Source organism: Rhopalosiphum maidis, chromosome 2 (genome assembly GCF_003676215.2).
Source record: "Rhopalosiphum maidis isolate BTI-1 chromosome 2, ASM367621v3, whole genome shotgun sequence".
Taxonomy (NCBI): domain Eukaryota; kingdom Metazoa; phylum Arthropoda; class Insecta; order Hemiptera; family Aphididae; genus Rhopalosiphum; species Rhopalosiphum maidis.
Window position 1 is genome coordinate 85,015,941 of NC_040878.1, and position 17,442 is coordinate 85,033,382.

General features: G+C 25.1%; 1 protein-coding gene across 1 annotated transcript in view; it reads left to right on the top strand.

Moving 5' to 3' along the window:
• The window catches only part of LOC113553972 (frequenin-1), a 118,911-nt gene that overhangs the window by 17,867 nt on the left and 83,602 nt on the right, over nucleotides 1-17,442 (top strand). The window contains exons 3-5 of the mRNA XM_026957585.1: nucleotides 4,807-4,831; nucleotides 11,811-11,859; nucleotides 12,908-12,997. Of these exons, the coding sequence (XP_026813386.1) occupies nucleotides 4,807-4,831; nucleotides 11,811-11,859; nucleotides 12,908-12,997 (164 nt within the window). The remainder of the gene's footprint in view (nucleotides 1-4,806; nucleotides 4,832-11,810; nucleotides 11,860-12,907; nucleotides 12,998-17,442) is intronic.

Genomic DNA, 17,442 nt, shown 5'->3' on the forward strand with positions numbered 1-17,442 from the left:
TATATTGATTATAGGTACCTACATTTACTTATTACTAAGGTAGAAAAAAAAAATTTTCAGGTTGCAAATAAATTGTGCTTAAAAAGATCAATAATTTAAAAATATTTAATTTAATTATTTATATTTCAGATTATATCATGCATACCTATTGGATTATTCATATCTGTATAATATATAATAATATGTTGCATTGCAAAGTTCTATCTATATAATTAATAATCGGCTTATATAATAAATCTTGACAAATTGTCTCTAAGTCTGTATGAGTAATATGTGCTCTATTTATTTTTTTATCTCAAAGATATTAAATTATTTGCACATGAAGTATTCGAGTGTAGATATTTTGTCTTAAAGAGCAATAATATTTTATTTCGTTCTTATATATGTCATCACATATTTTAATAAAATATAATCAAAACTAAAATCGTTACATATTATTCAAGTTATCTATGGTAATAGACTTTGTTGAACCCACAATAATCATTGTTTGTAGTTCTTCATAAATTTAACTTGTCATTAATCATCTTGTAAAATTTGAAGTTTATTTTTAGATTTCCATGTTGTTTTACATTTTATATTATAAAAATAACAACTATAATAAAATGTTTTCGTCGTAAAACCAATTGTAGATATTTTTTTATCTCAATCTCATTCCCAAACTAAAACAATACTTGTCAAACACGAATATTATATTTTATTCTATTACTATTTCTCTGAGCTGTTTACTCTTTTATGTTTGTTCTAAAACAAATTCTAAAAAATATTAGATTCATCACGTGTTCAATTCCTGAATTTTGTTTTTATTTTTTTTAAATATTGATGTTATGTAAAGTTTCAAATTTATTTTTTGTTATATTATAGAGTAGTAAAAAAATGAAATAAGAAATCATAAAAATATATAAAATCTATATAATTATTATTCGTAATTTTTTGTAAAAATATGATGATAAAATTATTTACTAGAAAAGTTTTTACTGATTATTCATTTCAGCATGTTTTAGTAAATACTAAACATGACTGATAACACATGATTTATTTATTGAAAAATATGCATTATAAGAGTATTATAATTTTTTTTATTCATTCCATTGTTTGGAATTTTGATCTTAAGGACTTGAAAAGTGAGCACAAATTCAATCTTAAATATTGTTTTATGCATAATAAATGTGTTGAACGTCGACTTTGTTTTTCTATACACTTAAATTCCAAATTTGTATATTAAAATATTGATTCACTGTAATTGTTACCACCATTATTTATTAATGATATATTTTAAAAGAATGTTGTTAAAACGATAAAATAAATTATCGAATAAACCAGAAGAATGTAAAGTAATATTTCTTTAAACATCGAACTGCTATTTTTATAAGTAATATAGTATTGAAGTATTAAATTACGAGTGGAAGTGTGCCAACTGCAAAGTTTTCAAGTACTGATGGGTGGGGGAGGCACCTTAAATTCCGCCCTTTTGGGGTGGCTTTGATAACATTGTTCCACACTAAAGTGTGGAAATAAGTTATGAACCTCCGAATGACAGGTAAGGTAATTAGGAAATGTTTTAAAGCTCATGAGTTATTAAGATACGGAAAGTGACGACACATTATGCAAGTACTATATATTTAAAAGCATACTATTGAATTCTCAAATATATTCATATTTTGTTTTATCTCGTTTAATATTCAGTTACATCAAGTTTAATTTAATACCACAGAGTGATTGATATCAAAATGTCAAAGCATTTTGTTATTTATTTATTGTTTACGTTATCCTAGTACCTGTGAGTTCAAAATGTCTATTCAATTGGGTAAAATATTAGATCAGGTTTTATATACTTAACTAAATCGTTGAATATTTAAACTGTTAAAATTATATTAATATTGACAAATAGAATTTAAAAAAAAAGTATATAGTGTTTTCGTATAATTTTATCGAATTTTCATTTTTTTATAACTGCTCAGTAAATTTAAATTAAATTTAGATCAATATTTTCCAAGTAATTTTTTCATTAATGAAATTACAATACAAAGTAATATATTGTTTAAAAAAACAGTAATTATAATTTATTTCACTAGTAGTCGTATAATAAAGTGTAGATATTTTGTATCAGTATAAATAACAATTTATTTTATTTGAAATTTTCGTGATAAACATTTCATTAAAATTAAAAACTTTGTTATATACAATTGAGAAGTTTTGATAAGATAAAGAGACCAGTGTGTGGTATAGTGTTTTAAACTCTGACATTTGATATTTATTTACCAGAAGAAAAATTTTAACTTACTACTTAAGTTGTAATTACTTTCTAGCTTATTAGTTACCACTTAGTTGATGATAAAATAATAATAATGGATAATACAAATCATAAATATTTTCAATATAAGTTGCTTGCATAGAAATGTTCGTTGCAGACGGTAATTTTTAATATAAACCAAACATATTTTAAAGACATAACTGTAAATGAATTGTTTGATAAACTGCCATTTTATAATAAATGTAACAACTATTTTAACTAATAATAAACTATGTTGTTCAGTGTAAAACTAACTGTAGGTATACGTTATAATTAGGAAGCTGATTTATATGAAATAAAAATGTGCGCATAACCATAGCCGTTTAATTTATAAAATATTTAGCAACAATACAAATATATAAATATCTAGGAAATGTTTTTATTTTAGTGTTACCGTTAATAACAGACATCTATAGTAAAATCATTAAATATAATTATAAAAATAAGAATATAATGTAAAAAAAAAATAATATGACCAGAAAATATTAATTTTGGGTAATTTTATATTTGATTCTTGATTAACATGTAAATATAAGTTCTTTCTTTTAACTTTAAGGTGTTAAATGTTGCATTTTAGGTCTTGAAATATTTTTAAAACGATAAAGCGAATTATAAATGTCAATTGACAAATTAACTGATCTAATTGGTTTATAGTAAGTTTTTACATGTTTCTCGTGATATTGTGTGCTATCATTCCAAAATCTGTAAATAAATAAGGCAAGATTTTAGTCAATAACAGTATATTTTTTTTTAATCTGATATGTTATTTAATTTTACATAATATTATTTAAGGTTTTTTAATAGAATAGAAGTTTTTAGATATATTGTTTTGTAATTTTTTAAAATTGCTCTAAATAATATTGGACATTTTTGTAATATGTATATAAACAATTAAATGTAGAAAATTTTTCAAATTATTAAAATTATTTATAAGTTAGTAAAATATGTAAATTTAATATTCTTAATAAGAACGATTTAATGTTTAAACATTTATAAGCATACTTTAAATATCATATTCTGATAAAAATATGCATTTACTTAACATAAATCTGTCCTCTAGGAATAATCTTTGGAAACCAATATATAATTTATTATGTATGTAAAGAACCGTTGTGGACAGTTGTAGAAGAACATAAAATACTAAGTACATACATAGATTATAATAGCATAAGGCATAAATTTAAGACATGAAATCTTTGAACTCCGGATGTTTCAACCATATATTATATTATTATATCAAACAAATCTACTTCAATGACAATATAGCAATAAGATTTACCATTATTATTACATGAATATTATGATGTGAGCATATGAAAATTTAATTTTTGTCGTGGTATTTTACTAAATATTTTTAATATATTATAAATATAGTAGAATTTTAAATATTTTTCAGTGTACACTTCTATTATAACTATCACTAATATTAGTGAACAAAAATTATTGGTTGTTCATTGTTTAAACTTTTTAAAGACAATACTGTAAAAAAATAAGCAAAAATAAAATAATGTATCTTGATGTCTACTGTGATAAAATCAAATTAGTTTTCAACTTTATTCTATTAAAATAAATAGTGTTATATACTATAGTAGAAAAGCAATGAATAAATTTAAATTTTCTTTTTTACAGTTTCGGAATAATATTAGTTTTATCACACCTAATACATTTTGCATTTTATTGATAGAAAAAAAAATAATATATATATTTTGTAAATGAAATTAATTAATTACAGTAAATTATAACGCTGTGAATGATACAAATAATTGATTTATAGGTAGGAACTAATTTATTATTTTCGGCAATATTAATGTATTACATTTACGAACATCTTTGGATTAATTGTTGTCTTCGATAAAAAAAAGGCCATTCATTCTAAGGTCACGTAAAATGTAAGTAGTATAATACATAGATTTGTTTTCATTCGTAAAAAAAATGTCAAGTTTAATATTATTCAATATCTCAGTTTAAACACATTACAATTATCGGAATATAATTTATATAGAAACGGGTCTATTAGGTGGTGTACAAATTTCGTGGTATCAATAAATCCAAATTTGGTGTTCTACGTTAATATGTTGATTATTTATTTTTGTACATTATATCATGACAATACAATTTTAATAAATCAATAAATAAGATGTATCAGTTCTATATAGTAATTTATATTATATTAAATGTTAATGCAACGATGTATAAAGGTTTATTATATCCGTAAAAATAACAGTTATAATATATTTAACAGCTCGTTTAACACCAAATAACCCAAATTGTACGTGATTGGTTAATTAAATTTGAATCGATTTAAAACTTTCAGATTTGTGTATAAAATTGAATATTTAAAACATACCTGTAAAATGTCTATAATACTGGAAAAAAATACTTGAAAATTATAAATTATCTCTGAGATTTAAGTGTTATATTTATTTTTTTCTATATAATGTATAATTTTGTTTTTCTTTGTTATACCTATATTACTAATTTATTATTATATTTTGTTTATGTGTTGTGCTGCTTAGTTTCGGAAAAAGAAATCAGACAATGGTGAGTACATTTTTTGTATTATTTATTTACATTTATTTTTTCATTTTTATTACCTATACTGGCTAAATAATTAATCTTTCTATAATTGAAAATAAATGCAGAAATACTATGTATATTGAAAGAAACGAATAAATATACATTAAAAAAAAAATATTGAAATTATAAAATACATTTTCTTTGAAATTAATTTCGCTCAAGATGTTACTTACTAAAGGCTTTGTGAAGACCAAATACGCTATCGATTCATAATGGCAATATACAACGAGGGATTTAGCATAGAGAATTGAGCCTTTTTCAAGTAGACTCTCGATGACTGGTTACTTTGTTGTTATTTATTTTATATTTACTACAGTTGTCTATGTCTTTTCGTAGAAAAATAAATTCATATATTTGGACAGTAAAAATAATGATAGGTACGACATGACGTATAAAAGAATAGTTACGCATTAAGGAATAGGCGATTGTATAATGTATGTATGTTGTGCTTAGCTGTACAGTGTACACTCCTGAAAAATCCAATGGAGGTGGATATTTTTTTTTGTATATCATATCGTTCGATTAAATTTTCTGGTTTCCATTAACACGAAAAAATTATTAGATACCGATATGCTTATTTAAAACCACATTTTTTTTTAGATTTTCTCAAAATATTTGTTAATGAAATAATATAATAACTATCTAATATTTTGAGTTTTATTTCACGAGGTTGGGTTGACGTGAAAAAATTAAAAATGTGACATTAAAAAAATCTATGAGTATCACTTTTTTTTTTTAATCGTGAGTATTCTGTTAAGTGATCAATAATTTATGATTAAATTTAAAAAAATCAAGTAGCAGAGATATTAATACAACACATATTATGTTATAGTTAAAGCCATATAAATCAAAAGATTTCTTCGAATTCCAATGTTCGACAATATTAATATCGACACGAAAATGTCACCATTGTACTATTCACTGTGAAGGGTGTTAATCTCCACATAAAATATTAATAACACCAATAATATACCGATCATTAATATACAACAATACTAAGATTATAAAATTTTTTCAAACTTTACCACTCGTCATTTTGTATGCGTTCCTCTCTGTTTAACACACTTTGCATTTTGAAACATCAATTTTGATTTGTTTCTCAATTCAAATCAGGTAATTTTTTATCACCCTCCCCCTCCCCCATTTTGGAATATAAAGTTTTAATTTCCGTTTGTGTAAAAATGCGCAGCTTGTAGACATGCGAAAAATGTATGCAGCCATGCACTTTCATATTTTGAGAGCAGACGGTTTTTTTAAAGGGAATAATATGAATAAAGTCCCTCAAAACAACACCTCTAAAGAAAGATTTTATTAACTTAATTTCATTAATTTTTTAGGTAAAATCTGCGTTCGCGGTTTAATATTATGTGACAAGAATTATGAAATAATTATATATTCTTCAATAAACACGTCTTTACAAAAATATGTTTTTAATTTTCAACACATAAACAACAATTTTTTTCAAAAACCCATTATTTTCTAGGTAACAGTGATAATACAAATGGTTATTATAAATATTTTAAGACAATACTATAAGCATTATGCTTAGAGGCATTAATTATATTTTCGGAGTGCACATACTATATTTTTATTAGCCACATATCCTGCGACCAAAGTTTACACACGTTTATAATACAGCTACATTGTAGGGTTATCTCTTATATACGTTTTTAGAATGGTAGCCCATCCCTCGTTGGTAATTTATAATTACATTTATATGTGTGCTCACATGAATGATAAATGTATAATAGTCTTGATTGTTTAATGTAATTATTGTATTATTAGTTCGTAACATTTAGTCTAATGGCTTTGTTAGGCACAACACAATAATTATTTGACATTCTCCTCTGTAGTTCCTACATTCAAATTTCGGAGTGTCCAAATAAAAAATAAATTTTTTTTTAAAAATTGAGCCGACTATAAATGCTATGCTACAAAGACAAAATATAAAATTCAGCATTAACATATTAGAAAAAACTAGATCAGAATTTGTGCCTACTCCAAAATTCTAAAAAAAATATCATTGCTAAACCATTGATTATTATGATAATTAATCATTAATTATAAGTATTTGTAGTGCAGTCGCTACGATCTTTTTATGGCGTGTCAAATAAAAGACAAATACGATAATAAAATATTATAATATATTGTCTTATACTCTTATCTACAATATTTGCTTATAGTAAATTGTTATTAAACACAGTTAATTAGATGTCGGTCACTTAAATCTGAAAAATTTGAAAATGTATTCATCGTATTAATAATATAATTGTTATCAGGCGCTGAATTATTTTACATTACGCGACCAACGGGCGTTATTGTAACTTAATTTTAAATAATTTAAATTTAACCACGAAAAGTAGGTTGTAATAAGTAGCAACAAACGACAATTTTCGCTAAGCTAACTGTACACCTCTGCAGTATTCAAGTATTTCGCTACATTGTGTGAATTATTTTAGTGATTCTGTATGACGTATAGTAATTATTATGTTAACCGATACAAATAATAAAGTATCTTGCAACTGAAGCGTCGCTAAAATTAGCACGATATTCGTGAACACTATTCCAAACTGAATTTAATGTAACTTTGATGAAGTCTTACGATTTTTAGCGGAACGCGTATGTCTTGTAATAATTTATTAATAGAATTAATTAAAATATATCCTTATCTAATATAAGAAAAAACATCTTTGTTTTAACTAAAAGTTGATACAGTAATATATAATAATATAACATAATAGTTTACATCATTGTCGTATCGACAGCATATATTATGTACAATTCAAACAAACACTGCTATACACGGAATGATCGCTACAGATACTTCCACCTCAAACTATTAAGCAACTACTTAATATGTGTATTGTGTTGAAAATTTTTGTCGTGATATTAATACTACAACGGTACCCGGAAAGCCAGGATCTTTTGAAGTCGATATTATAAGAGTTACAATCAGCCAGCTTTTATTTAAGTGGGCTGTCGACAAAATCATCTTTATTTCGGCGGTTTCCGAGTTATTTTATTTTGCGCAAAACTAATTTATCTATTGAAAATTTATAGCGCACTGAAAAAGCATTGTTATTTGTTTTATAATTATACAGCCCTTTATGATAATATAAATATCATTATGATTTAATTTTGCGGTTTTGATTTAATTTTTCGCTCATATTTTACAATAAGTATATTTATAAATTTTGATATTTTTTTTACTCAATACAAATTATATTAAATTAATATTATCCCTGTAGTTGTAAGTTTATATGGGTAACATTACACTAGTAGAGTATCAAACTATTCATATAGGAATCATCAACAAGACAATATTAATTTTTTAGTTTTTTTTTTTATACATTTATATAATTTTAGTTTTAGTAGTTGATTAACTACTATTTGTTGATGGGATTTTGAATAACCTTGCATAATATTTGGAATTATCAAACAGATTTTTTTAAAAAAATTTTCCCGATAATTTAATATTCATAATGCTTGTTTTTCGACCATCAAAAAATTACAATAAACTATCACAAATTTAAATCTTATTAGGTAACTAATAATTTAGCTCTAGCAAAATTAAATATATTGATTTAAGTTTATTACTAGTTATATAATATTAATTTAGGAAAACAAATTAACTATAAAGACTAAGAAAAAAACCGTAGTTATACTGCGTTCGTGGCCTTCCAAATTGTACGTAATACAATAATAATTTTTTTTTAACAAAACATGTATATGTGTCAGTATAATGTAATTACTCTCTACAAAACTTAAGAAACGTGTCTGGAATAGTATGCACGCAAAACACTACTACCCTTAGAATAATGCGTTTCCGGGATCACGATTAAGTGGATATTTCCAATCCAGAGTTCTTGAAATTTTCCTGGATCACTTGGGAATTGGAAATACATTGGCTTATTTTGTTAATTTAATATTTTAAGGTTAACTACTTATTAAGTTCTTAATCTAACTGCATTATTGAGAAACTTGTTTAATATTTTCTACATTTAGCTTATCATTCATAAACTTTGTAGTGTTTAGCTTTAGGTTTTAGAAAATAATGTGCAATTTTGTTGTAGGTAGGTATACAAATATGAATAATATTTTGTGTATGATATACCTACAAATCAACATATTTAATTATAATTTTAAATAGATTAAAAAAGTTATTTAACAACAGATATTTAATCACTATTAAAATTAATTCCCGGGTCGGTTAAAATTATATAAACAATTATTTGAATAAAAATAAAAATTTAAAAATTATTTTTTATTAAATTATTTATTTAATTGTATATTCGTGGAATATTTATTTGTTATTCATGATTATATTTTTAAATCATGGATAATTTATTTGATATTCATGATTCGACTTTTTGGTAATGATATTTTTATTTGTTATTCATTATTCAGATTTTAATCGTAATAGTCGTATTCATCAGACCTGGTTTAATTTGTATTCATGATTAAATATATTAATTATGTTTTGTTATTTATGTTGAGAGGTTTATTTTCAATAAATATAATTGATTTTCTATGTAAATAAAAATATCGAGGTGTATTAAGAAAGTAATTGGTTTTTAAATTTAATTTTTATGTTTTTAAAATTTAGTAAAGCACCATTCACGGACTCATTAAATCATAAATACGTAATTACGTAAATTATACCAATTTATTGACAGTCTTGAATTTCCGGACGGAGGTTTTCAATATTTTTTATTCAGGTTTACATTTTAGGTTAAAAAATTCATATAATGAAAAAAAATAATAATAATTAGGATTCGATTCATAATTATTTTTTGTAAACAAAATATTGGTTCTGATCAAATTCAAATATTCTTATCAAACAATTATTTATTATTTATGAATAAATAATAAATATAAATATTATTCATGCTAAAATAAAATTTATACTTTTGAGTAAAATTATTCGTGAATTTAATAACTATCTTTTTAATCATAAATAGTCTAAATTGAAAAAACTCAGTTCTGGTAATACTTATGAGTTATGATATATTATATTATATTATAGTTAATAGCATTTGTTATCAGCTTGGTCATTTCCAATTCAAAGTTCAACTGGTCATCAGTGACTTTTATTGTTTTATTCAGTTTAGAATACATATTGTGAACATAAATTTCACTAGTAACACATTATTTCAATATAGCTAACAATAGTAAGTAAGTCAGATCATTATGTTTTATTCCAAACTCAACTGTATCTTTATTTAGTTGTAATAATGTACCCTTTGCAAATAATACATTAATCCAACACATTAATTCAAATTCCAATGTACATTATTGGAAACCCTTTTTGATTAGATTAATGTACTTGTGAACCTCATTATGGGTCATTGGCTATTAAATTAACTCTTTACTATATTGGAACACTTTTAAGTATATTATTATGTTTTATTTTAATACAAAATTATTTAATTCATTAGTGTATAATACTGGTTTTAGAATTTAATCAAATGCACATTATGTTTAAAAACTTGATAGAAAATAGTACAAAGAAATGAGAATATTTTATATAGTTAAATTTACTATAATAATAAAATATCTTCAAGTTAATCACATGATATAATATAATCGGAACCTTTCAACTGCAGATTATTCAGAGGTACAACGTAAATTGACATTGTGTGCATCAAAAAAACTTGTATGTGCGTCACAAAATGACCTTTATTGAATTTCCAGAAGACATAGTGTACCTCATAAAGTATAAAGGCGTACTTACAATCTTTGGGTATATTTCTATTCACAAGTTAAAAAGTTCTTTTAGCTTATTGATATATCGATATAATAAGTGTTTGAATTGGTTGTGCATTTTCTATTGGAATTATATGTAAACGACAGATGATATTTTTAAATGATTAAATCGTACAACTATAATGATTTATATTTTATTGAAGTGACAAGTATTACCTTTTAACAAAATAATCGAATCGTCATTAATTGTCTTCAAACTACTTCAGCTTATTTTTAAAAAGGGAAAATAAAAACTAGTTGCTTTTCAATACATATTTTCTAATATTTTTGAACAGCATGATGTTTGATTAATTTAATTTAAATCATCAAACTTGAAACACGAAGTAAAAGCAAATAGTATAATGTTGTATTGAGTATAATATATGATAAAAAACAGACTTAACAAATATTACAGAATTATAATATTATAGGTTTTTAACAATTTTTAATATGTATATTAACATTTTTTTTATCTTAATTTACGTATTTACGTAATAAAACTTTATCAATAGGTATATTTATGTATATATTAGTCTTTTAGGTAATAATCCAAATGTCAATTTATTCTTGGAAATCAATGGTGATGATGTTACAAAAATGTATACAATATTATGGTATGTCACGCGAAATAAATATTAGGAAGGATATTTTTAAAACTGATAAAACAACAAAAATAATACACTGTTAAGTAAAAAAAGTTTATTTTTAAAATATTCAATACTTATGATATTTGTATCCTCATTTCACCTTTCTCTTGAGCTAATTTTATAACCAATAACCAGTATTGGTCGTATATAATAAACATTGTAAAACAGTAGTTGATCATGCAGTTCGCTGCATGTAGTATAAATTTCAAGTTTCCACAATGGTCGTTGATTCCACGGTGGCGATATTCTAATATAAATTAATGTAGGTAATTTGCCGCGGTTTATTATATAACATGATCGATTGATGGCACTCACAGAATCTTTAGTGATTAGACAAAAAAACAACAAAACTATAAGTAGCCATATCCAATTTGTAATGTTACAGATTAATTTATTATAATATGAACTATCTGTATTTGTTTACCAATATATTCAAAGACAGTTTATGAAATTGTATAAAAAAAATAAATGTTATAAATATAATATCTAATATGAACATAATGTACACGTCATGTGGTATGTACTCAATCTATTTGTTTGATATGTTTTAGGCACAAAGGTTTTCTAAAGGATTGCCCAAACGGACTACTGACGGAACAAGTAAGTTATGCATTACAATTAGTAATCATGTCAAATAAAAATTCTTGTAATTCTTTTTTCTAAATTTATTAAATTGGGCATTGCCCTTATGTTATACACAAAATCAAATACTTTTCACTATAAATCAAAATTAAAATACGTTGAGTTGTATGTAGTATGTTTATTGTTAAATAATAGACACAGACTAATTTGCATTAACAATACAATAATACTTAAAAAAAACTGCTTATTATTCATACAAATAAATCAATTTTCAGTATTTGGCTAACCAATGAAACGACTAAACTTATTTTTACGGAATTTTAACAGAAAGGTAGGACTTTTCAAAGAGTAATCTAGCAAGAGATATTATTTACGAATCCAGGAATCCAACCCCTATATTCGTATGGTGGCACACACGTGCACTTTGTCATTAAAAAACGAAAAAAAATTTGTTTTGTTTATTTCTGGTCGCCATTAGTTACATACAAGAAAAAAACCACATGGTTATTATTATTTAATTTGGTTATCACTGGAAAGATAGTTTTGTTTCAAAAACACCATTGTGTTAATTTATTATTCTTAAGTTTACCACCGGCTACAATTAGATAATACCCATCATTTAATTGGATATTTAAAAGCATAAACAACTGAACAATGCCTAAATTAAGAGAACCAACAGACGTAATATAATATGGCCAGATATTAATAATGGCGAGCTTAATTATTACGATTTTAAAATTGATGATATTTTCGCGAGCAAAGTCGGGTAACATAATATTTATTATGGATCTAAAATTAATGAATATTTAAAATGTATAATGAACTGTATGCTATCTAAACGTAACATAAATGTTTTTTTAATATTAAGCTGATAATCTAGGAAAGATCTTGCTGTAAAAAGATAAAATTCACATTTTTACTTTGTATTCAAACAACATCCACGTGTTAAATATATTTTTGTATAATTGAATTAATTGTGTGATTTCAATAACTGTTTTTCTTTAATATTATATGGACAATAATTTTAAACATACTTCATTTTCACAAAAATATTATTTATTTTCAGGGATTTATAAAAATATACAGACAGTTTTTCCCGCAAGGTGATCCAACAAAATTTGCATCACTTGTATTCAGAGTGTTTGACGAAAATAAAGTAAGTTTATTATTTTAAAATATAAAATTGTAATCCTTTTACAACAGGTAAGAGAATACTTCAATAAATTTATAAAATATGCATTTTAAACAATAAACTTTTTCATATATATTGTTATATAATTTTATAGGATTTCAAGCATGAATTTATTTTTTATATTTATATAAACAGAATATAATATATTATATTATGCATATTATTATTATTAAATAAATTATAATTCAAGTACTCAAATCATCGTTTTTGATAAAAATGATAGTATAGTTTTAGGTTGAAAGGCGTTTCCCCTTAAATTAATATTAGTAATTTATCTAAAAGTTGTGCATGAATGGTGTTGAATTGAAATATATTTACATGAAATAATATTTTAGATTCTACGTGGAGCAATTTATGTATTGGTTTTATAATCATGTGATTTTTCGTGTGTGCCTATAAGTTGTCGATAAAATACTTTGATTATCAAATTTGAGGATAGTTTAAGATAAAATATTGGATTTAGTTTGTTCTCTACAATTTTAAAATTAAAAATTCCATTATATTTTTTTAGTGAGTGTAAATAGTTGTGAATACTTGATTTTTTCACAAAATGTTTACATTATAATTTTTCATACATGGTATAATTTTTAAAATAGAATTTCATAAGCAATGTTACACTTAACATTTGAAAATGTATTAGAAGGTTTTTTAAAAGTTTTACAACCTATATACGGTTAGGTGAAAAGATTTATCAATTCAATCATATTTTTTTACATTTTTTGATAATATGTTATTTAATTTTTTTTTTTAGAAATACTATTTATTAGATCGAAGATTTTATATTAGGGAGATGCATTTAAATTAATGCTTGCTAAAATTATTGTTTGTATGCAATGATATATTTTTGTTTTTAAATGTCACGAGACACAACTTATAATATTATCATGCGTCGATGTGAGCAATGTAAATCCCGTTTTTAGTTTTTTTGTTATTAAATATTTTAAAGATTTTATGCAAACTGCCAATGTTTATCTTATTATATATAAATATATGTATTTATAATTCACGATGAAATCAATACATGTATTAAAAATTAATTTTAAATAAATATTTTCATTTTAATTTATTGTTTTATAATTATAATTATTGTTAATAGCTTTATTTTTTGGAATGGAGAAATGTTCATAATTTATAAACTTTTTAGTGTGTTAATAATAATAATAATATTACATGACACCAAGTAGCCATCCAAAAACTTCTGTAATCGTTATAATTATAAATATATGATACCTACATAAAAAACCATTATTATTATTCTCTTTCCATCGGTACGTGGTCCATCGAATATTAATTAATATTTACGTTACACGTTGTAAAGAAGGTTAACTTTTTAAAAAACATGTATACTTGAATGTTAAAAATAAATTGAAATAATTTATTATCGAACTTAGATAGCAATTTAAATTGTTTTTGTTAATTAATATATATAATATTGAAACACATGATTTTTTTTTAAGATAAATTTCAAATTAATGTTTATTCAAAAGTGTTAGAATAATTATTGATGGTGATTCAAATTAAATTCGTTTAATTGTTGTAAATTTTTATACCTATAGTTAAATTCACGGATACTTTAATTGTACATGGTGGGGGAGAGTAAGAGTTGTGGAAAAAATAACACAAATGTATGAAAAAAGGCAAACGAACATTTACTCCCGGGAAATCGGATAATTTCTGATATTATTATTATGATAAATAATAGCAATGTAATATGATCGTGTCTACATTTGTTTGTTTACTAATAAAGACAATAGTTTATAATGGATATAATTTGATTATAACGAATTATATTTTATCAATTTTCTGTGGTAGTTTTTATTGTTCATACTTTATATAATACTTTAAAATTAAACTACATACAACATATTATTATCAACCCGCAATCATGTAATGAGGGGTTTTTATGACTTAATGAGTAACAGATTACAATAAATTCATGGGAGCTATTTAAATATAATTATGCACATTGTTGTTCTGGCTCATCTATCTACCCACCTATTGTCCGGCGCCCTAGGTTATTTCTCAATATTTGGGGCCCTAGCTAAATGGGAAAAATCAATATTTAAATAAACGATGTGTTTTTATGAGTTGTGAGTGGGACATTTCAAATTATTTTCGAACAGCGCCTTGTTTATTTAACACATTCTCTATAATAGATACCATCCAAATACAACATATTCATATAATTTGCACAAACGTTAAGTGTGAACGTCGATATTTAATATACGAATAATACCTGGATCCTTTGTTGTGTAAGTTTTTAAAAAAAATACATCATTCAACTTATTTAAACAAGGACGATATTATTAATAATGGTTATTAAAATATGATATTAAAATGATATTACAGTAGTAATTGTATATTGTTGATTTAAAAAAAAGTTTTAATTAAAAATGCTCACGTCTTCGTGGATGAGTAGACGATATTGTTAGACGTACACGTAATTTACAAATAAACCTCACCCGTCGGTTAAAAAGATCGGCAGAAGATCAATTGACGGACAATGTAAATTTAAGAAACTGGGTTGCAAACACGTGTAAAAATGAAATTCAAGATCAACGTAACGAGCTATTTTGAGACAGACGCGTATCAACGAGCCATCGACGCACACAGAGCACATGAACGACAGCGCCTGCAAGTACATCGCGCATTGACACAAGTATCGTTTCTACGACATGTAATCGAATATGAGTTGTACATCATTCGTCACCAAACGACCGAACCGCCTAAAAAATAGACATCGTTCAGTGATGTCCAACGCGAACAATGGCCTTTTTGTCTATTTTTGTTGTAAATAATAAAAAACTGCTCATAGCTAAACAAAAGAACATATACGACCGAATTAATTTGTCGAATGCAGCACAACAAGACGGATTATTATTATTATTATTTTTTTTTTGGACTTACCAGGCGGCTCCTCATCCCATTGATACTTGCGCGCGTTCGTTTATAAAATCATATATTGCGTAATGCGTTGGCAATCGCTTCATCAGACATTACAGTGACTTTGCTCGATAGTGGGCGAAAATTCAGCACTCGTATTGCCATTCAACGCTTATTCAAATTCAGACATATTCTACGACATAAATAAGCGTTCTGGCGTGTTTAAAGTTTTACAAAAATCCTAAGCTATCATTTAGGATAAATGCACTATGGTCCATCACAAGTATAATTCACTTGAAGCTCTCGATAGAACAGCGAAAAACCTCAACAATAACATCATAATTTTCCGTGGCGTTCTACTGCTACTGTCCAGTGATATTAGACAGACATTTCCGATAATTTCATGCGCTACATGATGTGCAGACGAAATTAACGCATGTTCTAAACAATTTTATCCATGGCGAAACGTCAATATATTACGCCTAAATTTAAGTATTTGAGTTCAACTGCAAAACGATTCATTGGCACAGTCGTTCTTCGAACAATATGGATTATCATCGATAATGAAAAAATTATATTGTACGGAAACACACAATACAACAAATTGCCAGATAATCGATGACAATTTGTCATAATGTTATGATGGACGCGAAAGACTACTTTGATCGAAAGCATATCCCTAGATTTGCATGATAATTACGTTAATCATTCGCGGCTACGTGAACAAGCTGTTTTGGCCGGAAAAAATATCGATATTAATGTTATTCATTTCAAAATACAACAGTAATAATTGCAAATGAGATGTCGTTGAAATTGATCGATATTGTGGTCGATCCCGGCGAAGCAATCAACTATCCTGTTAAATTCTTAAATTCATTGCGGATTTACCGAGATTGAAAATTAGTTTACCCAAAAGTTTTGCTTAGGAATTTAAACGCACCTAAGCCTAAGCTATGCAATGACACGCGAGATTTTATAAGAAATAAACATGAGAAATATTCTTGAAGCTACCGTTTTGAACTGCGAGTTTCAGAGCGAAGTTGTTGTTCTCCTGCCACGGAACCCGACTATCACTTCAGACTCATCCATTCAATTCAGATGCCTGCAATTTCCAATTCGCTTAGCATTCGTAATGACTATTAATAAGTCACAAGGCCAAACAATGCCATTTGTGGGTTAAATTTAGTAAATCTGTGCTTTTCACATGGCTAATTATATATTGCGTGTTCTCGCGTTGGCAAACCATCAAGTTTGTTCATATTATATACACGCCAGGGGGGATTGACAAAAAATATTGTTCACATTACGTTAAAAAAAAACAAACTTTATTTCTATTAGTATTAAGATTCGAAATTTATTTCTAACTTTAATTTTTTTTTTAACATCGACACGAATATGATTGACAAGGAAATCTTTTGTGTTTTTTCTTTGTTTTCTATTATTTGATTAAGGTGAAAATTTTTCAAATTTACATCACATATTAATAGTGAGGTTTGTCATTTCTCTGAAATGACAAACACAAATAT